Source organism: Apostichopus japonicus, chromosome 17 (genome assembly GCF_037975245.1).
Source record: "Apostichopus japonicus isolate 1M-3 chromosome 17, ASM3797524v1, whole genome shotgun sequence".
Classification (NCBI taxonomy): domain Eukaryota; kingdom Metazoa; phylum Echinodermata; class Holothuroidea; order Aspidochirotida; family Stichopodidae; genus Apostichopus; species Apostichopus japonicus.
This window is the reverse complement of record NC_092577.1, coordinates 31,436,137-31,461,897: the sequence shown is the minus strand read 5'-3', so window position 1 is coordinate 31,461,897 and position 25,761 is coordinate 31,436,137. Positions and strand designations below refer to the sequence as shown.

General features: G+C 37.9%; 1 protein-coding gene across 3 annotated transcripts in view; it reads right to left on the bottom strand.

Annotated features, from left to right (window-relative positions):
* Window positions 1-19,612, bottom strand: part of LOC139984186 (uncharacterized) — a 67,491-nt gene extending 47,879 nt beyond the window's left edge. For 2 of the 3 annotated variants that reach the window (XM_071997969.1, XM_071997971.1), the window contains exons 1-3: window positions 19,214-19,612; window positions 11,249-11,293; window positions 8,914-9,000 (exon numbers count right to left, since the gene is read on the bottom strand). In XM_071997969.1, the coding sequence (XP_071854070.1) occupies window positions 8,914-9,000; window positions 11,249-11,293; window positions 19,214-19,266 (185 nt within the window). In that variant the 5' untranslated portion in view covers window positions 19,267-19,612. The remainder of the gene's footprint in view (window positions 1-8,913; window positions 9,001-11,248; window positions 11,294-19,213) is intronic. The other variant, XM_071997970.1, reaches the window with a different exon arrangement.
* Window positions 19,613-25,761: the final 6,149 nt, after the last annotated feature.

Genomic DNA, 25,761 nt, shown 5'->3' with positions numbered 1-25,761 from the left:
TGAAACGAATATACCCTAATGGTACTATTCTTAGTAATACTCAATACCTGGATGCATAGCGGTGATAACGATATGTTCCCTTTTATGTATGTATGTGTTCATGTATGTTTATATATATATATATATATATATATATATATATATATATATATATATATATATATATATATATATATATATATATATATATATATAGTGGAAAAGATAAGGACAACATGTAATGCCTTTAAATCCAACATAATATTTAGAATAGAATACACGCTACACAAATTTCCGGACACCCTGGTCAATCGTCAGGTGTAAAAAGAGTGATTGAAATCATGATGGTCTACCGTAAGACCCAGACTGCTCGAAGTGCTTGAACCCGGAAAGAAAAGCCATATCCCTATTGAGACCATGACAGTGTGAACGTACACTAAGGATCTATTCGAATTCCTTCAAGTTTCTTTTATTATGGTCAGACAAATTACCCAGGATTCTGGCAAACTTAGGACAGTTGATATTGTGTTGTGGAATTTTAAGATGTTCAGCCACTGAAAAACTGGTTTTGTTGAGTCTAATTGTGCTTTTGTGATTATTAAGTCGTAGGCGAAAAGGAGTGGAGGTTTGGCCAATGTATTGTATATCAGGACAGAGAACACAAGTGATAAGATATATCACACATGGAGTGTCACAATTGTATGGACCAGGATGTAAACACACCCCTGAGGCAGAGAGATGTATGTCAGGGTCCGTGATCATATGATGACAGACCTTACACCGGGGTTTACCACATATGATATTCCCCTTGGGTTGGGGAGTGTCGGTGGAGGGTAAACGACTCCTAACAAGGATGTTACGTAGGCTGGGAGGTTGTCTTCTAGCAACTGCAGGGGGTTTAATAAAAATGTCACACATATCGTCTCCTTAGTTCAACGTGTTCCATTCATTTGTTATGAGTCGTTTACCCTCGGTTTATCCCCGGTAATCCCGACGATGAGTCTATTCCAGGAGAACAACTTGAAGCTAAACCAGTTGTCTGATGATCGCTCAACGCGTGAAAACCTGAGTAACAACTACTAGTGTTCAACTAAAGTCTCGACCTATGTATACATTTTTGCTCCAACTTGTTCCCTTGTGGTTCAGAAAGGTGACACCTTCAACAATAAATGTCTGGAAAATGACACGGGGGATTTTGTCTAAATTTGTATTTTAACAAGAAGATAACATTGAAACATCGTATAATCAAGCTCTTCGTAATGCCATTACATTACATGAAAACACAGCCGGTCACAATATCCGAATCAGCTCTAACACTTCTTGTGTATATACATGTTTACAAACGATTATGACTTCCTGTTGGATTTCTTGTTACTATGGGCAGAAGTCATTACCTCTGTTATGATTTTTTTTTTGGTTCTGCTATGAGTCTTGAGCTGTGTGCAGTGGCGTACTTTTGAGTGGGGGGCTGAAGACTGACGGCCGGCCTGGGAAGGGGTCCAAGGGGAGGGGGTGTCCCCCTCACCTTTTTTTGCATTTCCAGGTGGCCTCAGATGCAATTTGGTGCAATATAGCACACTTCAACACCCACTCCATTTGGTAAATAATTTGCATTTTCACCTGGCCTTAGATGCAATTTGGTGCTCCAAATGAGTTTTTTTTTCTCATTTGGAAATGAAAAAGGGGTTTTCTGACTTGCGAAGCGGGGGGGGGGGCGGAATGATACTTCCGCCCCTCCATATTTTTCACTGGTGGGGGCTGGCGCCCCCCAGCCCCCCGGCGCCCTTGGCTGTGTGGTTGGCGAGTGTGTTTATTTTGTCGAAAAAAGGCCACCAAAGTTGCTAGCTGCTGAATAACTCTTGTAACATATTTCGGCACGATACAATGCTATTTAGCGCGTAGGCTTTCGTTGAATTTCGTGCAAATATAATTATATATATATGGTTATGGTGATTATGGAGTTTGAAATATCTCGCTGAATACAATACAAGTGTTCAAACAGATGTTAGGAAATATATATATAAGATCACAGCCTGAGAGTATATACCCATGTAATACGTGGCTCAAGCGACACCAACTTATAATAGGCCTATACTTGAAGTGATAAATTGCAATAACACATGCACGTTTTTACAACGATATAGCTTTGACGGGGAGGGGAGGGGGGCAAATAAGCACCATTTACTGTGTGTTATACAAGGACACTGTCAGGTACATTGTTTATGCATAGTGTCATAAGTTGTGAGTAGGCCTATACTGTGTCGGTCTCATCTGTTGTGTGTTCCAAATCTGAGATAGAGAGGCAAAGCTTAAATAGTTTGTATTGAAGATGAATAACCGCGGTTGCCATTTTGTCCAAAATATGACGTCATATTGCCACGAGCGAGGAGGTTATAGCGAGCTCCTTTACAAAACGTAAACAATAACAATAACAAGGAAGATTATTGGGGTTATGTTTAGGTAAAAATGAAAACTGTATATAGAGCCAAAAAAAATTCGAACATCTGTACTTCAAAAAGATTGCGGAGAACAATTTTGGGTTAATTTTCTTTCTTTACCCTTATTTTTTTTATATATTTAATTTTCAATGAAATGTCAAATGAAAAAGGGCATTTGCGAGGAATCCTGACCGGAAAGCAACAGGTAGTTAACAGACATCACGTCGCGACTCAATTTGAATTGGCATATTCTCATGTCTTGTCGTTTGACCTATAGCATTATAAAGTTGCTGCATTGTATAACTCAAGTCTCGCGAGGCCAGCTTAGTTAGAAGATTAAATTTTTAACTCTGAATAAGCAAAGGGTTATATGTTAACTGAAAAAAAAAACCGTATCCACTATTTTATTGTTTAGATGACGCCTATTGTGGAGGTCTTTTGTCTTTAAAATCTGAATTTGGTGATTCGTGTACAACATAAAATTGAGTCGGGATTAAGTCGGGATTAGATGGTATAACCACTGTTCAGATACTTATAAGCACCTGCACGTAGGCCATTTTATTGTCAAGATTTGTTATACAGAATTTGCCAGTTAGAATGGTTCAATGAAGTGCCGCGGCGGCGTTTAAGTTGCTCGTTCTCAGACCCGTATATGTATAAGGCAGTTATTTATTGTGGAAAGTTTATTGGCTCCAGGCTGCAATTATATATACTTGCTTCAATCTCCGTGCACTCGGCAGCGAAGTGAAGAAAACAATAAATGTCGAGAAAAAAATAGTCAATCTCTATAATGAAAAAGATTTTTAATATTTATTTTATCACTCATTCGGTTTTATTAATCATTGAAGTTTACATTTAACAAGTTGAAAGTCACGTAGGCCTTTATGCAAATTCACGTATGTAATGGTTACTATTCAGTTCCTTATCAAGCAAATGCCACACATATATACACACCCACACCCACAGACATACCAGACGATTTCCCCCCTTAATTATGACATAATGAATGCATGTGTGTATGTGTGCGTTTGTTTTGTATTCTGACCGAGGACTTGAACAAAAGAATTCCAGGTCCTCGGATGTGATTTCTAAATCACCACGTCCTCGGAAGAATTCTATTGTATGGGGTATTGTTAAGGTTAGGGTACGTGGATTTGAACAATGGAAAATACAATCGGGTCCTCGGTGTGAATGTAATACAAACATGTGTGTATGTGTGTATGTATATTTATATGTATTGTGAAAGTTCGGTGAGCTTGCGTACAGAAAGCACATCAACCATACCGGTACACCAAAATACGGCTGATGTGTTCATATTTAGCCTCCTAAATAATAAGGAACGCCATTTCACAATCGAAAGTACAGATATAGCACCGACGATATATACGAACTTTGAACACGTGATAGCTTTATGCTTCGAAATGTGATTTCAATTGGACGTCAAGTGCTAGTAATGATGTTACCCGGCCACCATTTTTTTTATCGTAAGTTTCCATAAGTTCACTGTACATTGAAGGAGGTATGAATAATCATCTTTCTCAAATTGAGAATGCAATATCCGTCGTCGTGCTGTATTTCCCGGGCCCTGGGCCCGAGGCCGTGGGCTCCTGCACATCCCTACCTCCCTCCCTCCTTTCCAAGTCCTCGTCAAGCCTGGTAACTAACCATGGCGTAAAAACGAATTTGGAATACTTTTTTTTTTTTTTTTTAATTTTTTTTTTAAGGACAACGTTACCGTGGTTACCATCGAGACACTCCTATCGCCAAAAGAGGGGGGAAATACTTGGTACTACTTTACCATAAACACATTTTTTATATCCCTGTAGAACGTGAATTTTTTCAGTTCTGTCGGAAAATGCTGAAAAGCACATTGTTTTCTTAGCTGTCGTTTTTTTCGCAAACATTCAGAGCCACTTGTTTCAACTTGAAGTCTTTAATGTTACAGTCTTACTGATTTATCGAAGTCGCGACGAACAACAGACCCAGAGCCTGCCGGGAGTAAGGAATACTAAGGAAAAGTATCAAATGTTCCATTTTGTGATTCATGACGATAAATTCCTTGTAAAAGAAATACAACCGTGCATGGAATATGAATGACATTACAATGTCAAATAGCTCGGACAGTGAAGTTTCATCTTAAATTATTTTTTCCATACATTATGTTGAAAAATGGTCTCCATCTTCATAGCTTGTTAAGATGTTAATGTTATCTGAAAGAATTAATTTACTCAGTAATTCGTGATGTCATAATGGACGGGAAGGATCGTATATGGCAGTCGGAAGCAGCCCGTAGCCAGGAATTTTACTTTGGGGCGCCGATAATGACATGGAAGGAAACAGATAGTATTTAGTATTTTAACAAAGATCTATGACAAGTATCAGTTTGAAAGGTTTCATATGGAAACAGGCTTCAATTAAAGCAGTTGGTTGTGCTTTATCACTTAAGTTTCATAGACTAATAAAATATATACCTCACAAATATAACCACCAACAGGGCTGGGACACACAGGGAGGAGTGGGGAGGGGGGGTCGGGTGTTTTATACAATTCGAAGTGCCCCTATAGTTTTGGTAATAAAAACAACTCTTTTTCATTTTTTTTTAAAAAAAATTAAAAATGTGGATTCTTGATATGTCAAAAAAGTGCAGAGTGGATCGATTTTGTAGGAAACATTTTGAGGTAACTTTCCGGTTGCCATGCATCTTAAAACAGTCACTTGTCCTTTTGCATTTTGGAGTTTGTGACGTCCGCTGCCCCCCCCCCCCAACCCACAGCAAAGGTTCTAACAACTTATCTGCTAGAATATTCACGTATGTAAACCATGATATACTTAAAATAGTAGGTATAGGAACGATATGATAGATGTATCTTCTCTTCGATCAAAGGGTCAAGGGTCAGGGCACAGGGTCACGGATAAGTTATCCTATAAATTAACAACTTCCGTTGAGTTCAGAAATTAATTTGAAGTCCTATATATTATGACAATCTTATCTATCTATCAATTATGAAATTTTGTTGCAACCCTATAAGTTTCGACTCGAGTTCGTATGCTATAGCATATATATAGTAACCTTTATACGTGTACTCGTTTTCACATATAGTTACCTCGTTACTCCCCACATACTTGTACTCGTGTTCACATATAGTTACCTCTATACTTGTACTCGTTTTCACATATAGTTACCTCTATACTTGTACTCGTTTTCACATATAGTTACCTGTATACTTGTACTCGTTTTCATATATAGTTACCTCTACACTTGTACTCGTTTCACATATAGTTACCTCTATACTTATACACGTTTCACATATAGTTACCTCTTTACTTGTACTCGTTTTCACATATAGTTACCTCTATACTTGAACTCGTTTTCACATATAGTTACCTCTATACTTGTACTCGTTTTCACATATACTTACCTCTATAACTGTACTCGTTTTCACATATAGTTACCTCTATAAAGTTGTACTCGTTTACACATATAGTTACCTCTATACTTGAACTCGTTATATAGTTACCTCTATAACTGTACTCGTTTTCATATATAGTTACCTCTATACTTGTACTCGTGTTCGCATATAGTTACCTCTATACTTGAACTCGTGTTCACATATAGTTACCTCTATACTTGTACTCGTTTTCACATATAGTTACCTCTATACTTGTACTCGTTTTCACATATAGTTAGTACCTCTATAACTGTACTCGTTTTCACATATAGTTACCTCTATACTTGTACTCGTTTTCACATATAGTTACCTCTATACTTGTACTCGTTTTCACATATAGTTACCTCTATAACTGTACTCGTTTTCACATATAGTTACCTCTATACTTGTACTCGTTTTCACATATAGTTACCTCTATAACTGTACTCGTTTTCACATATAGTTACCTCTATACTTGAACTCGTGTTCACATATAGTTACCTCTATACTTGTACTCGTTTTCACATATAGTTACCTCTATACTTGTACTCGTTTTCACATATAGTTACCTCTATAACTGTACTCGTTTTCACATATAGTTACCTCTATACTTGAACTCGTGTTCACATATAGTTACCTCTATACTTGTACTCGTTTTCACATATAGTTACCTCTATACTTGTACTCGTTTTCACATATAGTTACCTCTATAACTGTACTCGTTTTCACATATAGTTACCTCTTTACTTGTACTCGTTTTCACATATAGTTACCTCTATACTTGAACTCGTTTTCACATATAGTTACCTCTATACTTGTACTCGTTTTCACATATACTTACCTCTATAACTGTACTCGTTTTCACATATAGTTACCTCTATAAAGTTGTACTCGTTTACACATATAGTTACCTCTATACTTGAACTCGTTATATAGTTACCTCTATAAATGTACTCGTTTTCATATATAGTTACCTCTATACTTGTACTCGTGTTCACATATAGTTACCTCTATACTTGAACTCGTGTTCACATATAGTTACCTCTATACTTGTACTCGTTTTCACATATAGTTACCTCTACAACTGTACTCGTTTTCACATATAGTTACCTCTATAAGTGTACACGTTTTCGCATATAGTTACCTATATACTTGTACTCTTTTTCATATTTAGTCACCACTATACTTTGTACTCGCTTTCATGGATTTGTACTACCGCTCGTACTCTGACCATATTGAAAATCGGGGACAGTATCGGTTGCTCATACAACTATGCTATTTATAGCCCGATTTCCAAATGTACTATGGGGTCAAAACAAGGGTTAAAATTAATAGTAGTCAATATGTTCTGATTTCCGGTAATGTCTCCACTTTCAATGTTTTGGCTCTCAAATTATAACACGTAAACAGTAAAGAAACATATTGTAATAGTTTACTATACGTAGATACAGAACATAGTGCATGGTCTAGACACCGAGAGGTCTTTATTGCACACAAACGTGCGAAACAATTTTAACTGCAGAACTTGGCTGATATTTCAGAGAGAACAGAATTTATACCGAGTTAGGTTAAGTGTCAGAACTGCAACTTATTGTTGTGGGAATTTTACAGTTCAAAGAAGTACTAAAGAGGTCAATCTTACATTTTAATATGAAAATAAATAGAAATAGGACCATGTAGACCCAAAGAATACCTGGCAAGGAATGTTTTTCGTCTAGTCTATTATATAGTCAGGTTGAGTATATACGTACGTCTTATCATGGAGCCGGTAATAGCTCCATGGTCTTATGCACAGAGCTCACCACAAGCGGTGTAAGAAACGCACGAAAGCCAGGGACTATACATAACCCTGGGAAATGAATACAATTTGAAAGAAGTCTGTAAAATAGTATTTGTCGTGATTTGCTCAACTTTATCGAGTTAGGTTACATTCGCAATGGATGAAATTATGACCCCTTTATATTGTTGAGGTCATCAGCCAGACGTGATAGTAAATCCTGACTGGTAGGATAGATAGGCTATACTGGTATTCTATAACATAATAGCCTATGCTTGTATTTGTCCTCATGGGTTTTTTACTATATAGGCATAGTATTCGGAACTTGGGACGATTCTGGAAATCTAGAAGGCTTATAGTACATTGGGTACAATATTAGGTACTCATATATAGCCAGCAATACTTGTACTTAGAAACCTTGTAGGCTACTCGTACGCATGCGAATCAATGTTCTACTTGAACTCGTTTAGGCCTCGTAAAAGTCTCTCGTCGCCAGACGTAGATTAGGCTATACGAATTATCTTGTTAGAGTGTGCTATCTGCAGCCTGATTACCGTTTTGATTGTGACATTTCACAGTTCCAATTGATTTTGTGATTAAATCAGTTCTGTTTAATGGTATAGATCAGAGGTTCCCTAACTGGGGTGCATCAACCCCCAGGGGGTGCGTGACTCCATCCCAGGGGGTTCGTGAGACGTTTCTGAAGGTCAAAACTAGAGTACGTTTTGTTGAACTAAAATCTGAAAATATCAAATAATTTAGTAATGTACAAAATTCGTACCTATCGACAAACTCCACAATATTACACTATCAACTTGATCTTTTACGAAGCACTCTTATGCTTATTATAGTATAATAATGACTCAGATCTTGTCTCGAAAAGTTTGGGGTTCGTGGACAACTCTGACATCCACAGGGGGTTCGTGGGGGATAAAGTTAGGGAAACCCTGGTATAGACCATTGAGGTTGAATCTTACATTAATTTTTTTTCGGTGTTTTTCATTTGTCGGTTTGAGTACAAACAAAACCACAACAGACAAAAAAAAAAAAAAAAAAAAAAAATCTGTTTTTTTTTTGTGGTAGCGGGGGATTAACAGACAAATATATGGGGGTATCCACGGGGGGGGGGGACACCCCCGTTGCTACGCCATTGGGCAGGGGCATAACTAATATTCCATTTGAATCCTTGTTGAGTTTCCCTATTCCAATTACACATTTTGATAATAATTTATGTCACTTTATTTTAACGATAAAAACTATAAGATGATGATAAAATTATAAAGGTACTTACATCTCATTTTTCTCCCACAGCTTCTTGGCATCTTCAGACATATCTGACAGATCACGTTTGTCAGACTTTGGAGGTTCCCTCGATGGGCTGCAGAGAGAAAATATCAATAAATGGATGCTCGGCGAAAATTAGGGGCGGGTTGAAAGAGGTTGGCGAGTAGGAGGGATAGGAGGGGGGGGGGGGGGAGGAGTTAGATGTTAATGCAGTTGGAGTCGCCAGACATTTGGAAGTTGAGTGGTGGACAGCCTGACAAAATGGGAACGACATTAAGGGGAGGGAGGGGGGCGTTGGGGGAGATGGGCACAGAATGCGGGTAATGCAAACTGGTGCCAGAGGCCACCAATGAAGACTGCGGAGCGCAATATCACGCTGACATGGGGTAACAGGGGTCCTCCCTAAGGCCCTTCATGGGGGCCTAGGGGGTGAAGCTTTGCGGTCTTCATCATTCCCAACGCTTATTTCAGTGTCAGATCAGCAGACTTGTGGAAGGATAGACGTAAGTAAATTATAATCAATAGAAGTCAAACCAGAAAACGAAAAAAAAACGTTTAGTGGTTCCGCATGATCAAACATGATCCATAGTGTTGTAAGCAATGTTAATAATAATAAATAAAATAAAACATAAAAAGCCATGTTCATATTCATGAAATTGTACACACCAAAAAATGAAGAGGCATTATCCATTGACTAAATGCGGCAACATATAAAGGAAGGTATCAGGAATCAGTGATCATGTTGACAAAGTCTACATCGTATTAAAACAGATACATACATGAATATTAATGAGGTCAAATTATATGATCTCATAAGCATGTACTGTATCTCTATACTGTATTTACATTGTATTATCTAAGAACATATATGTATAAAGCTATTTAGACATATTTCAGAGATGTCAGAGGAAGAATTTTATGTTCATTCATTAATATTCATGATACGCACACAAAAAACAACATGGTTGGTTGTATGAATGTAGTGTGACAAACCTAATATGTCAATGATGAAAATCATAGCACATTTGGTGTTTAAAAGCCATTTTCTTGCAATTGGATGAATATTAATGACATAAAGATGGAAATGTCATGAAATTGTGCTTATTTTGTACCAACATCACCATAACAGCATGAACCAAATTATATATACGTTAAGCCATGCCCATTCATTAACATTCATGACATGGAAACCGAAAAACAATTTACTCATCACAGTACATCTACCTACTAAGTATGACATTGATTCAACTTGGTGGTGGTTGAGATATCATGTTTACAAGCTGTTTTGACAATTTCCCGTCAAGCCCCACCCACTCATGAATATTAATGATATTAAAATTGTTGTTGCAAAGAACAGGTACTTAATATGTAGTTACATCACCATACCCAGAATGAACTAAATCGGACATACGGTTGAAGAGATATTAAAATTTCCAGAATTTTACGTTAAGCCCCGCCTACTCATTAATATGCAAGAGAATCCCTACCGAAACCAATAGGATCATCTACCGACCATGACCAATACATATACTGAGTATGATATCAATCATATATTTTCTTCTTGAGCTACCGTGATTACAAGCTAGGGCGTCATAGCCGCATCAATTAACCTTGCATGGCCAATCAGGGGTAACTGGTTAAGTGGGGGATTTTTACTTCCAGCCCGAGGAGGAGAGAACGTTGCAAGGGGTGTACAACCCATTTCTAACCACCACGAACAAAGAAGAATCAAGATTATAGCACAATATTGCATAAAAAGCTAGTTATAGACCTAATTTATAGTCTAAATGCATTAGAATGCACTCTGATTTGACCCTCAGGTCTCAGACACACAGACCCTACTGCGACCCAGGGCCACATGCTCCTTTTATAAACAATCCTTCATTCGCCTCTGGTCATTTTAGTATAGGTTCAGCCACTACCTACATCAGTCAAGGATATTTTAGCACCCCCTGCTTCCCCCACCATACACACATGCACACCCCATGCACACCCATACTCCCACCCCCTGCCCCCCCCCATACACACTTTTGAAAGCACTTGCATGCCACTGTATAATGTGTTCTGTGTAATGTATTCAAAGAGAATGAAGAGAAACCAAAGACAGTATCTTACATCATGAAACGGTGCACAAAACATAGAAGGTATACAAACATATCACATAGGCCTATATCAAATACAGAAACATACAGAAGCATACAGATGCAAAATTTGTCACAATTCTGAATAACACTATATTTGACACTATTTCGTACCGCACAATTTACATATATAATTATATTTTGTAAATAGATTTTGTATCCTGTGTATATAGACCGATGGCATGCAAAACACATTTTTACCGTTCATCTCGTTTTCTGCGAAGACATCCCAAGAAAAGTATAGCACTTTTAAGAATACAAGGAAAAGAGGAGATTTGATGTTTATTAGCAATGCAACAAGGAGCGGTGGAGCAGCGGGCATGGCCCGTGACCCAGACTTGTGAAAAGCTTCATTAGCGCCCATTTTACATAAAATAATGGTACATAATGAAGATTGGAAATTCCGACAAAATAGTCGAAATTTCGTCTGCATTGTTAAGTCCCACATCGCACCGGTTTTCTGCTACTCCCACCCCCCCGTCTTTCCCCTTCTCCCTCCCCCTACAAACACACGCGCAGTTTGATAGTGGATCGACCTTTGCCCACATGTAAATACGTGTTGTTGTGTAATGCGACGGGTTGTATACTCGCACAAAAAATAATAATAAAAATAAATAATAATAATACTCACACTCTACGCCCCCACGCCATGGTGCATATAACAGGGGCTTTCCCTGCACAAGTTTAATTCAAGACGTTTTTCAGAGTAAACAGGAGATGAAACCAACCTCGAAACAATATATCTGGTATTCTTGCCCGTGATAAGACCGTATTGTCATCCAAAAAATAATAAAACTAATAAAAAGAATTCACTCACACTCTACGCCCACGCCATGGTGCGTAACACTAACAGGGGCTTTCCCTGCACAAGTAAACAGGAGATGAAACCAACCTCGAAGCAAACCTATTTTGCATTCAATTGCCCTTGACAAGCCCGTATTGTCATCACCTCTTATCCGGTCGCGAGCTTCCATTCTCCTCGTATATACCTATATATATATATATATATATATATATATATATATATATATATATATATGTATATATTGTATGTATATATTGTATCAATAAATATCGTAAATATCAAATGTGCTAGAAAGTACAATAATGGTCACTGATGCTCAAACTTCAACAAGCAGTTTTTACTGCGGCCCTCGGAGGTTTCCACCGAATGAGACATTGTACGGGACGGAACAGAACGGAACGGAACGAAAAGGAACAGAACGGAACTGGACTGAGTGGAACGGAACTGAACTGGACTGAACTGAACTGAACTGGACTGAACGGAACTGAACTACACTGAATCTAATTTAACATCCATACATGTCTTGCATAATAAGCCGGGCAAACCTGGGCAAACATGTGGCAAATTTATTTCGTATACGCAACAATATGTCGAACTGTTTTGATAGACTGTATCCCTTTCAAAGGCAAAATACAAACATTATAAGGATGAACAAAAGACTGACAAAAAAGTGTGGGGGTTGGCACAACATCAGAGGGGCATTTTCTCATTCCAAAAACATAACTCGTTATGTTATAAACCGATAAACACCGGCCATATCACTCAAATATATATGATGTGTTAGTATATGCATGCTATCAATACTTTATTGAGATTGTTTATTGTTAACCGTGCTATACCAAAAGATATGGGATGCCACTTAAAAATAGCATGTACAGACTTAAAATAAATAATTAAAATGAAATATTAAAATTAACAAAGGCTTTAGATATCCAAACGACAGTTCTTCATCAAAGGGGCACATTTTATTTGCCAGTAGGGCACATTTGCTATTTTGGAAAAAAAGGGGGCACGTGCCCCCAGTGCCCCCCCCCCCCCCCGGCTCCTACCCCCTGGCCATAACCGTATGATCATCACGACGGTGTACGTCAAGTGAGTAACACGAGTATATCTCCCTGACTTGGGGAATCTTTAGTCAATAATTGTTCAAATGTTGTAAGTATTAGTTAGTATGTTTTTACTTAGTATATTAATATAAACGTCATTCTTTTCGCATAGGAAAACTGCATACCAATACTAGTTTAACATCTTTCGCGAAAAACTTGAAAAGACATTTTATCAAGTAAGTTGACCATTTCCTCTTCCGTAAAAGTCAATGAAGTTTCCACTAGTCTCTTCCTAAATGGGAATCTTTATAGATAATACTAGGTGGAAGGTTGGAAGTTTTAAGTTCGCAAATGAACAGACAACCTTAGCATAGACTTATTAACAAGTAATTTATATCACATGAAAACTGCTTACTTAGTTCTTATCTTTTGTGCTAAAAACAAGAAAGACATTTAATCAATACTGTGAACATTTCCTCTTCCTTAATCGTCAGCAAGTAGTGACAAACAAATATAATGACTGGCAAAAATGTCATCTACATGCACGGAATGTGGCTTGCACAGTTATTTATAGAACTAATGTTTTTTTTTGTGTGTGTAAATGTGCGTGTATGTGTGACGGTATGATCGTCGCGCATCCGGTACATGCCTGTGCTTGGCACTTGTGTTTATAATATGACGTCATCGTTGTGTTGTTTTGAAATCTAATTTTTCAGAGTTCTGAAGTATAAGAAAAGGTGAGAGCATAGTCTGTTTCATTGATTTGATAGATAACCTATATGCATGGAGTTGTTATAGCTCCATGCTATATTCGACACATTAACATGGAAATGTGATACGTGTTTTCGCTCGCTAATGTGACATGACCTGCATGCATGGAACAGTCATACACATCAGGCGCATGCGCACTTGGACAATGAGACGGCTAGTTTCAAGATTAATTCATTTATGGTGCCAATAGTGTTTTGCGCACGTGCATAGACATGCACTATGCTTCCGTATTATAACTGCATTCACACCTCATCACATAAAACAAAAAAAACAAAACGAAGAAGTTTATTTCAACATATTTCCTGTAAACATTCAATATCTAACATATCACTATAGTGTCATTCAACCTCTGAAGTCAATCCTGCTAGGATCGAAACGTCAGGCCCACTTACTTTTGTTTACACAGTTGTACGATGAGCTTCAGGCGCGTAGCCAAGGGGGGGGGCGAAGGGGGCAGCCGCCCCCCCCTTGAGCATATTTAAAAAAAAAAATTAAGTGTTTTTATGACATCGCTAGTATTTTCAAAAGAGAAAATGCTAAGATGCAACTAACAAGACCTGGGAAGTGCCATTTCCAGCGATCTAGGAGGCATTTTCATCCAAAATTTTCTTGTACGCTTCGCGCCAACATATGGTGGCGCTACGCTTAGATAGTTTGCAATGCCGAATCTACAGTTTCGCCCCTCCCTTGGCAAATTCCTGGCAACGCGCCTGATGAGCTTAACAGATACAGGCGTGTCTCGAGCAGGAATTCAAATTACCTAGGTATAAAGATGATTTAGCATTTTCGCTAACGTCATTAAGACAATATTAATAATATCCCATCACGTTTCCTCGTGCTCAAATGAGAGCACGAGAAACCGACATATGGCAAGGGTGAAAGTATCACCGGGGAGGGGGATGGGGGAGGGCCGAATTATCTTCTTAACTGGCCCGGTGTCAGGCGCGTAGCCAGGAATTTGCCAAGGGAGGGGCGAAACTGTAGATTCGGCATTGCAAACTCTCTAAGCGTAGCGCCACCATTGGCTGGCGCGAAGCGTACAAGAAAATTTTGGATGAAAATGCCTCCCAGATCGCTGGAAATGGCACTTCCCAGGCCTTGTAAGTTGCATCTAAGCATTTTCTCTTTTGAAAATACTAGCGATATCATAAAAACATTTTTTTTTTAAATATGCTCAAGAGGGGGGGGTGGCTGCCCTCTTCGCCTCCCCCCCCCCTTGGCTACGCGCCTGCCCGGTGTCAAGGACCGGAAACTATGTCCACCAATCAACTAAAGACAAGTTTTAAAAGTAGAAGATTTTATTCATTTTGTTTATATCTTAAATACTATTCAGTACAATTGTTAATCATCTCTCCCGATACTTGACTTGAGTGCCACTTGAGTGCCACATCCTGGGCGTCTCTAAAATGCTAAATATCAATCTGACCCTCTCTTTTGGAGGTCCTCTTATAGTTTGCATCACTAGGACATCCAATGTCCATGGCTTGATCAGTTTGTACTATGAATATGAGACAATATAGTCGATCAGTATAAACTGAAGTTTGTTATAACGCCGTAGCACATGTTGTTAGACCTGTCAGCAGATGCTACTGTGGAAAAATTACTAACAGACGAACTCTTGACTCAAATGCGGTTTCAACTAATGACTGGTTAAGAGTCTAAAAAACAGTCCCTATGTTTGACTATATAGTAAGTATACCTTGTAAAGATGGTTCAATTTGCACATATTAAGCGTTTTCCAGTAAAGTGTTATCTACTTTGGAAGATTCCACTAAACCCTATATTTACAGATCATAAAACCTTTAAAGAAATAATGACAACTTTAAATGCAGACTTTCAATCCTGGCTCTTGAAGGTGCAGACAGAATTAAAATAAACACCTCATGTGTTCCGGAAAACAGTTCTTTAGGTGCACGAAAGATAGCACTTATACTAGGGTGCTGCAAAGGAAGGGCATGTGAAGGTACTATATACTTAACACTTCTAGTGATGTCTCTCTCGGAGCTCTTGCTAAGAGCTACATAAGAAAAACTCTGAAAGTGTTCATTATAGCTCATGTGTTTTAAAGTGCATCAACCCATCTTCTCGTGAAACCGATATCGCTCGTATATACATCATTGTAGTTGTCGAGAGAATAATTTCGGTCCCGGAACGTATATACGTTCTCTGCGTAGTACAGAAGCAACTCTTTTGCCTAAGTTCATTTGAAGTGCGGCCATTGTTGTATAGTTGAGATACTTTGTTTATATATGTAATTTGTAAAGATTAAGCAGTTTTAAAAATTGGCGCCAGATCGATCACATGACTAGAAATACACTATGAGGTCAGTCCAGTCTCTTCCAGACGAGACGGAGTCTAAGTCCCGTTAAGCTATAGTTAGTGGAGACAGTGGCGGATCCAAGGGGGGCCAAGGGGGGCCATGGCCCCCCCCCAAAGGTGAGCCAAAAAGTGTTTCCGAACATCCGCTAAATCATATGATTGGAAATTAAAAACATCGAGAGGAATAGCAGTGGTAGACTAGTCTAAACCTGTTCGTTTTCTGGTTTAAAATTAAATGCAGAGCTCCCAACTGACCCGCAATTCGCGGGAATTAGACCCGCATTCTAACACCCAAACCCGCTGACCGGCACAAGCGTCCGAAAAAAAAACGCATTGTAATTGTCAAGTATACATACAAAAATTTGCATCAAATTTTGACTTAGCAACCATCATTTCTTTAGCATTTAGCATAATAGAGTATAAAACCTCCTTTACAGCATCATTTGAACCTCAAATTAGCCTATATTTCTTTTCATTGGGGCGAGCAGCGAACATTTTCATGCCACGGGAAAGAATGAATTATCACCTATTATTCAATTTATTGATGTTACACACAAAAAAATGCATAATTCTCAGAAAATTTTGGGTGACAAAAGCCTTTCTAAGTGCCACCATTTTAAATGTAGGCATCACCAGGATTCCAAAAAAAATCAAAAGGGGAGGGGGACACCCCCTCCCCTTATACCCCTCCCCCAGGACTGCGATTCGTGGAATGGACCAGCATTTGCCTTCTCAAGAGTTGGGAGCTATGTAAATGTATGAGCATGAGGATTTACAGTTTAACACCATTTTGCAGTTACAGGCTGGTGTAAGAAATTTATAACCTATGAGGAATAAAAATTTCTTGAGAAAGATGATCCCAACTTTGTTTTATAAATATTTTAGAAAATTACACCTAGGAAACATTTTTTTTTTTAGAAGTAAATTAACATCACCATTGTACACTTTTGTCGCACCAAATTGCATCTGAGGGCATTCAGCAATAGAAAATTTTCCAAAGGGGAGGGGGGGCACCCCCTCCCCTTAGACCCCTCCCCCATATCACTCTAATGCCACTTTGGCCCCTCCCAAACAAAGGCTCTGGATCCGCCAGTGAGTGGAGAGTGGACTAAGTTATGTAGGCGACTTAGTGATCTTTGTGAAACTGGCACTAAGTCCTACATATCCTCCAAGACTGCAGAACGCGCTACGCCACTAATCATAGACAAAGCCAACAAGGAAGTAATAACATGGCTCTGTACATGTTATTCACATTAGCTATATACGATCGCAATCAAAGAGAAAACTGAACATGAGTATTTTGAAATCATAGACAAATTGAAACGGCCAGATGTTGAACTTGAGGAAGCCGAACGGATGTTGACAGACGAGAACTTGGCAGCATGCCGAGACAATCACACCGGAGAAACCCCACATTTCACATATAGTTTAAAGTTTACTCGTCCTCATGGGAATTCCCAAATCCTAAATAAAGATGCAGTGGGAGATATACATATATATATCTGTATATATATATATATATATATATATATATATCTGTATATATATATATATATATATATATATATATAATTAGAGAAAACCAGAGAAATAACAAATAAGGAGTTATGTTTTAGAAACTATATTGGAAATTTCGGTCCCACTGGGACCTTCATCAGCAATACTTGGCAGTCGAATTAACAGTACAAAATGTAACACAATGAAAGTATGACGCTAGATAAGTGTAAGTTGCATTGATGGAATTTAGAACCAAATAAACCATGACTTTACAGGAAAACTTTGCAAAGAGGGCAATTATGTATAGGTTAAACAGGCTCCCGGTTCCGCTTAAGTTTTAATAATCACAAAAACATTATTCGTGATTATTTGGCAGGATTCCACGTTTCCGAGCATTTCAATCTTCATAGTCATTAAACCTAGAATTTATTTTAATTACCTCGAACTTCAAATCCGCTACTGAACGTTAACGTAAGAAACCGATTGGATCTTTCGTATTAAATCTCACATCACCGGCCTCTATCAGTTCTACAAACATATGTAATCCGTTCTTTGCTCCTTAATCCGCAAGGTGCAATTTGCAAATTCCATATCCTCATAGAGGATAATCCCCTTTTCCCCCCTCCTTTCCTCATATCACACCCGTTGTGTTTTCAATACTCGCTAAGCAATGGTTTGATTCTTGGTTTCGAATGTTTCCGGCATCCGTATCCTCTCGCAAACTACCTATCCTCTCGAGCGCCTCAGGGATGAATTTCTGGATTAGCATATGTAAAATGCATTGCGCAAATCTAGATAAACAGAAGCTGGAAATACCCTGACATCAGTATAGAACACAGCTAGACATAACGGAGCAGCATGCAGGACTCTCAACAACAAAGAACTATGGAGCGCCGAAAGGGAAAGTACCCGCACTGAAATTGTACACAAAGTAAACAATACGTGCACCACTATAATAAAGGCTAAATACTTTTAATAACTGTCACAAAGCCAGAAATTATGACTTAATTTCCCACAAGTTATGTCGAAATTTGGAGATCGGCACATGGACTATATAAAATGTAATTTTCCATGATTGAAATGAAGGAGAAGAATATTACATTTCCCTCCATTAAATTTTCTAAAAATTCTGGTGACTAGTCAATCCACACACACACCTCCAACGCCCCCCCCCCTTTCCTCTTTCTTTGCGGAACAATTAAGTGCAAATATCATTGTGTTTACGGAACTGGTGATGTGTGCACTATAGACACTTCTCTTGTTCATAAAATATCTTGAGACAGAAGCTTCCTATTTCGCTAGTATTGTCAATTTGTGACATGGATATCGGCATGCGAGATATATGCTTAAAATCATGGAGGAAGTGTTTACATCAGCATACACTCTAGAGCCTTTACACACGTCCATATTTAGCTTTCATACTACTGTATATGATAATCGGTATTAGCATTAGCCACATATATGCTACAAAAGTCAAATAATGGTCAACATGCACTGGCGGACGAGTTTTAACCCATAAAACGCCAATTTCACATAGAATCCGGAGGGGTAAGCCTGGGTCTACCAGTAGATAGGCCTACTATTTACAATACAGACCAATAATACAAGCCGCATATAACGGCTGGCACAGCGGGATGAAAGTCACCCGTCCCATTATTAGCAAACACATGCATCATGTATATTGATCGGAAATATTCTGGTTAGAGACTAAATTTAAGCTGAACTTACCGGAAGATATTTGGGAGTTTCCTTGGACTTAACAATTTTTTGGGTTTCGGCATTTTACAAACCCGTCCGATGAAGGTACAAGTAAGCTGATGGAGGATGACGCTCTAAATGACTGTGAAGTTTTTTTCCGAAGTAATTTAACATAAGCCTGTACACATAATGATGACAGCTACGATCGTATACTGCTACAATATTCAGTATCCATGTCGAATGTCTTCTTCAATGATGCGGTATACACAGCCTAGCACTTTCACTGCCTCAGTTTATCAACCGATATGTACGGCCATGATATTGCGAATTTGAGCAACTTAACGAGAGCCTACTTTGCCATGTTATGAAAGGACTGCATAGATTACACCTGGTCTAGTGTCACTGGGATTTTAACAATCATCAAAGCCTGAGTGAAATTAACTGCGACGCGGAAGCAGATATGCTTACGGAGATCTGTAAGCGCCATATAAACATTATAGGTTCCAGGTTTCTTGTTTTAGCGTGCACTCTGCACCAAGCGTATGGCGGGCCATCAGTCTCAAATCGTGGGCAATCGACTTATACCGATTTAAATCGATATATACCAATTTCCTTCGACTTATACCAGTTTCCAGAAGCTTCAATTGCCTTCTACCGTTTTAAATCGACATATACCAGTTTAATTCTACATATCATCGATTTAAATCGACTGCAGTTTAATTCGACATATCATTGATTTAAATCGACATATACCAATTTAAATCGATGATAAGTAAAATAAATCGGTATATGTCAATTTAAATCGACACATACTAGTTTAAATCGATGACATGTCGAATTAAATAGGTATATGTCAATTTAAATCTACATATTCCAATTTAATTCGACTTATACCAGTTTAAATCGACATATACTTATTTAAATCAGCAATATATATATAAATACATATTGCTGTTGAACCTCACCCCAACCCCAACCCCCCCCCACCCTTCCTCCTTCAATGTTGACATATAACTTCGTCAGTATCTAGTATATATAGTATATATATAGTATACATAGTATATATAGTATGTATATATATATATTGAAATTTGTAGTGAGTTGGAAATTCAGAACAGTATATATGGCCTGGTGACCATATTTTCTACAGGAATTCCGGGAATATGATATTGCTGTTGAACCTCACCCCCCACCCTTCCTCCTTCAATGTTGACATATAACTTATTCAGTATGTAGGCCTACAATGTACACGTTTAAAGGGAGGGGTGGCTCTGAGTGTTTTTGTGGTCCAATATTTCCAGGATATATGGCCAACTTTAGAATACTTCACTTCCAGAAACAATCATTCACAAAAATTCCAATGCCAAAACAAAACCGAAAAGGTTACTGTATGGAAGTATCATTACTAATCATTTAGTTCAACATGATGCTTTTCATGTAAATATCAGGCTATGTATAACTAACTAGTCAATGTTCTAGGTTGCCTTTATCGATATGTGGGCCATGAATAAACTTATACCTTTATGGTTGTTAGCAATGATACAAAAGTTAACATATTGAGGCCAAGGTTAACCAAAACGTACGCCTATGGCAAGCCAACGGTGCAAAAATGTTTTTCTGCGCTACTTAAAAGTCTATAAGACGAATTATTGAACAAATCGCTTACAGGTTATAGAATGAAGACAACGTGTAGAGAAACAGTATTTACACACATTAAAAATGTTTTATGTAATGTTGAATAACCTTAAAAGGACGGCAGTTGAAACTATCCTTATTGTTAAGCGAAAAATATAAAATAGATTGGAGGAGTAACTTTCTACAACTATAGTGCATAAAGGTTGTTTCGAGTACAAACAACAAACGTACGACAAGGTATATAAGGGAACGTTGACGATGTACACCGGCACATTTTGTATTACGCAAGCAGGTAAGGCGTTGCTCATGACGGTATAAAACCGGTAAACTTAATAATAATAATAATTTATTTTGTAAAGCGTAAAATCCACAAAAGTGCTCTAAAACGCTATGTAACAGCAAATAATATATATATATATATGACACAAAATATGTAGTAAAAAATGCAGAATAAAATACAATATAAATTAGTATGAAAAATAAAAAGCATGCACGTTTGAGTTTTGACTCAAACCATTTAACAATATAAAAACCTTTGCTTTACACACTAAAGCTCGCGATGTTTTGACAACAGCTGCTGTTTTCCCGCAGGGATCGACTGCTACTTCTAAGTTAATTTCCGTCAATCTGTTGGAATTTTCATTACCTATTGTTTAGCACCCATCTGACGTCACATTCTTGGTAGGACCTGGGGAACGTCGTATTCTAAGAGGCTCTCTCTGGTACGGTCAAGTCACTTGGGACTCCATACGTCTGTCTACTACGGGTACACTAACATTTAATCAGCCCATACAATTACCCGCATGATAATCCGTTTGTTAACGAGCGTCGATAATACGATTGCGTAGTCACTCCTATACCGTACTACTTAGATGTATCTTGTTTTGGCTAACTGCCAGTGTATAAGTTCCCTGGGTACGTCATGTTATATTTCCTGTTATAGTCTACACCACAACAATTCACGTTGCAATATTTCGTAACGCTATGTGCTAATGATATATGACAGCTGATTATGCGCATGCTCACAAGATCGGCGTTTACATGATTGTGTCTACATGTGCATGCTTACGTATGGTGAGCGTGGCTTTCCCTTGACAACAACACAATGGAGCACTGGACTTCATGTCAGAACATATATGTTTCATGACTATACGAGAGAAAGATCCTGAACTCACTTGCAGGAACTGGGGTTATTTAGTGGACAATTACCTTGAATATACAATGCAACACATTAGCATAAACGTGTACACTATATGCTTATAGCTTATAATTTGCGTACTACAATTTTGGCGGAAAGTTACTTATTATTATTATTACTACATGTTTGAGAATAATTACCAGCTCATTACAAAAACGTTTCATATTGCTATCATCACAGTGCATGCGAAACGCTGCACTATGTATGTATGCAATTTAGATCCTCCTGCAAGCAGGAACTCGCGAAGAAGCCTCATTGGCTGATCAAAACTGCAAGTCAGTCTCTTGCATTCATATATTAACGGCATATTTAACTATGAAGTTACAATTGTATGCATCGAATGATAAATGAAGTACGGTTATTACACTAGGCCTAACCAGTTACTTTTATAAAATCACAGAGTAACATGGAGTTTCCGTGGACGGTAGGCACGCAAGAACAATGGTATACTCTTATGCGCTTGATACACGATTCTTCGCTTCTACATTTGTGAACGTGCATTGGAGGAGGTGTAGGGGAGGGGGGGGGGTAAGCGAGGGCTGAACTTCTCCCTTGAAAAATCACCCTTGAAAAAGGTCAACCTGTAAACAGGTTAACTATTTCTTATTGTAAATCGTTTGATCCTTAGGCTATTATCGCAGACCTGTCACTACTTGCCACGGCCTTCTCCCTCTCCCTCCACTCTGGATTTTTGTTTATGAGAACCACCATGTGTGTGTGTGTGTGTTCGTCTCTTTGTGTATAAAGATATGCATACTAAGTGGCGTTTATATAGTCAGTGCGGGTATATACTTACCTCCGAGGTGTTGGCGCTATAATCTGGATAATTTTCTCGATTACTGAACGTCTTCGCTGCTTTGGGAAACCGCCTGGTTGCATATTGTCGATCATCGTTATCGACGGATATGGTAATATATTTCAGATTTATGAACAAGCTTTTTTTGTTATAAAATTAAAATCAATCTGAAATCGTCTGTCTTGTTTTATGATGCAATTGGCGGTAAACACGCAGGGCACAAAACAATCCACCGCGGAATGACCTAACTTAAAATACGTTGAGATCCATCAACAGTGAAAGTTTCAAATACAGAAATATTGGTAGATATTGGCTCATATACACTACAAAGTTTGCAAAAAGCGGAATGGCTTTGAGTTAATCCATCTTTGAGGTAGTTTGGGTTTTTTTTCAGCCTGCGTCTTAGCACGATTTAATATATGTCTGTTTATATAGACTCACACGCTCACATGCAGTTCATAATGGTATTGTCGACAAGTCACGTACTATCCAGTAAAATAATGAATAACATATATATATATAGTATCTTATTATAAGAAGTATTTGTATCAACGTCAGTATAAAAAAGTAATAACTGAATTCCAAACGAACTTCAAAGAAAAATAGGTAACTTTACGATTCTTGTCAATAGATTCCAACATTCGAGAAATTCCACATGAACAAATTTAAAAATCTTCGCAAATAATATTGTAACGGTATTCGCGAATGCTGTCGGTGACAATGAACGCGCATATCGGGGCCCAAATACACACACACACACATATATAAGTACACATGTATAAAGCGGTAAGTACACTATAAAGCGATGTGACTATCACGGCATTGATCCAACCATTGAATCCGGAACTATCGGCGATAATCACCAACGAATAATTGTGAAAGTTTTCTTAGAAGTTATCACATCCCAAAATAAAAATAAAAAATACCCTAAGTTGTCGCAACAAACATTGGAATCAGTTTCAGTCAATCTTAATAACTGGAAGCAAATTGATTGGGATTTTAAAGCAGCAAGTTAAAATGAGAGTTAAGATCCCAAAGCAGATTCTTTAATGGGTTTGCAAATTAGCTTAATTGCCCATAAACTTTCGTATCCTACAAATTTGCCAGACGTTTCCAAGGCTATAACCATATTGAGATTTTACCTCCGCATGTATACAACGATGCAGCGTGGTATAACTTCACAAATTACATATACGGGACGCGAATGTTGTGTCCCGCTTTTTTACTTGTTGGTATCCAACCCACCCCCTCCTAACTCCCAACACCTGGTTGCGAGAATATAGCGTAGTACAAAGTACCGAATGGAATGCTACTACTTCCTAGTTATATTTAATTCTCTTTGAAGGAATAAAAAGGAGACAAATTATTTGATCGGACTGGATGATCACATTTCGATACGTCTGGTAAAGTATCCACAAACTTATGGATCAAACGCGGAATTACTGCTTTAACGTATGAAGAAGGTATTCCGGTTCTTCACAAATCAATGCACCGAATATATAGCTTCTTTGTGGTTTAATAACCATATCACCATGGGAGTTTACAACAAAGACAAATCGAAACTATATATATATATATATATATATATATATATATATATATATATATATATATATATATATATATATATATATATATATATATATATATATATATATATCGCGACTCAAGAGTTGGTCGCGAGACAATTTTCGTTTGGGTCGAGAGCTATTTTCCCGAAAAGCATGCGTTTTTCTTCTCTTCAACGCTCAAGTAGAATGATAATCCGTTACGTCATAGGGCCTATCTGATTACCGTTAGCATATTGCAGTTTCATTGTCTTATAGATTGGCACACATTCGGCAGCTACTTGTAAGTTCTCGATGTTTGGTATTGTTTGTTATTATATTAAAGATCACATGTGACTTGAAGCACCTCTGTTTCATACTTTAATATATATAATATAATAATAATCATCAGTTATTTTTACGACGCTTAAGCGACCACAAATGTGGGAGAAACCCGAAAGGTTATTGGTTACAATTTACACGTCTGGTGGCTTTCAATTCAACATTTTAACTCAAATATGGAGTCTAGAAAGTCATTTCAGATGGGCAAACTGAAGATTGCTCTTGGATGAAAAACCCACGTAACTATGACCCGGCCGGGTATAGAATCCGGAACTTCCCGACTGTCGTAAGCCTCATTGCTTCAAATACCATCGCCATTATCCACTCGGCCACATCACAGGTATATTAATTGGTTTGCCAATTGTACTGAACATTATTGCATACATAATGAGTATGTGCGCAGTGGGTAACCAGAAATTGTATTTTAGAAAATGCTGAAATATCATCACGAGACGGATGACTTACCGTGATATTTGGTCATCAGTATTGCGTCCTAAATTATGTTAGAAAGTGTCAAATAATGGCCAGGCTCATGCTCAAATTCCAAACTGCATTTCGGATTGCCACTCTCAAAGCATTTGTCCTCATTGCGACAACAATTAACATTGTCTAATTTAAGTTACATATGTATTAATTAAATGTAATATATTCATATAAGAAATACTGCCATACTACTTTCGAAGACATTTAGCAACATTTAGCACGTTACAGTTTGGGTAAATACTGAAGACCTTTAAGATGCATACCCCCATAACCCCCCCCCCCCCACACCATCCCGCATTATAGTTAACTTAATCTCATTCTTGTTGGAGTTTACAGCTGAAAAGAGTTCATTCCCGTGCACACCTGGGCATTTTGCTATTTTTATTTTTTTATATATATATATATATATATATATATTTTATCTATAGCCAATTATCGAGCCTCTGAGTTGTGAAACCAACTTCAGATGTGCATGTACTCATCATGATCAACATAACAATTTTTATTGGTTTGGGATATGAAAGTTAAAGTTATAATTAGCTACAAACTGATAATTAGATCTACATATGGCATCACT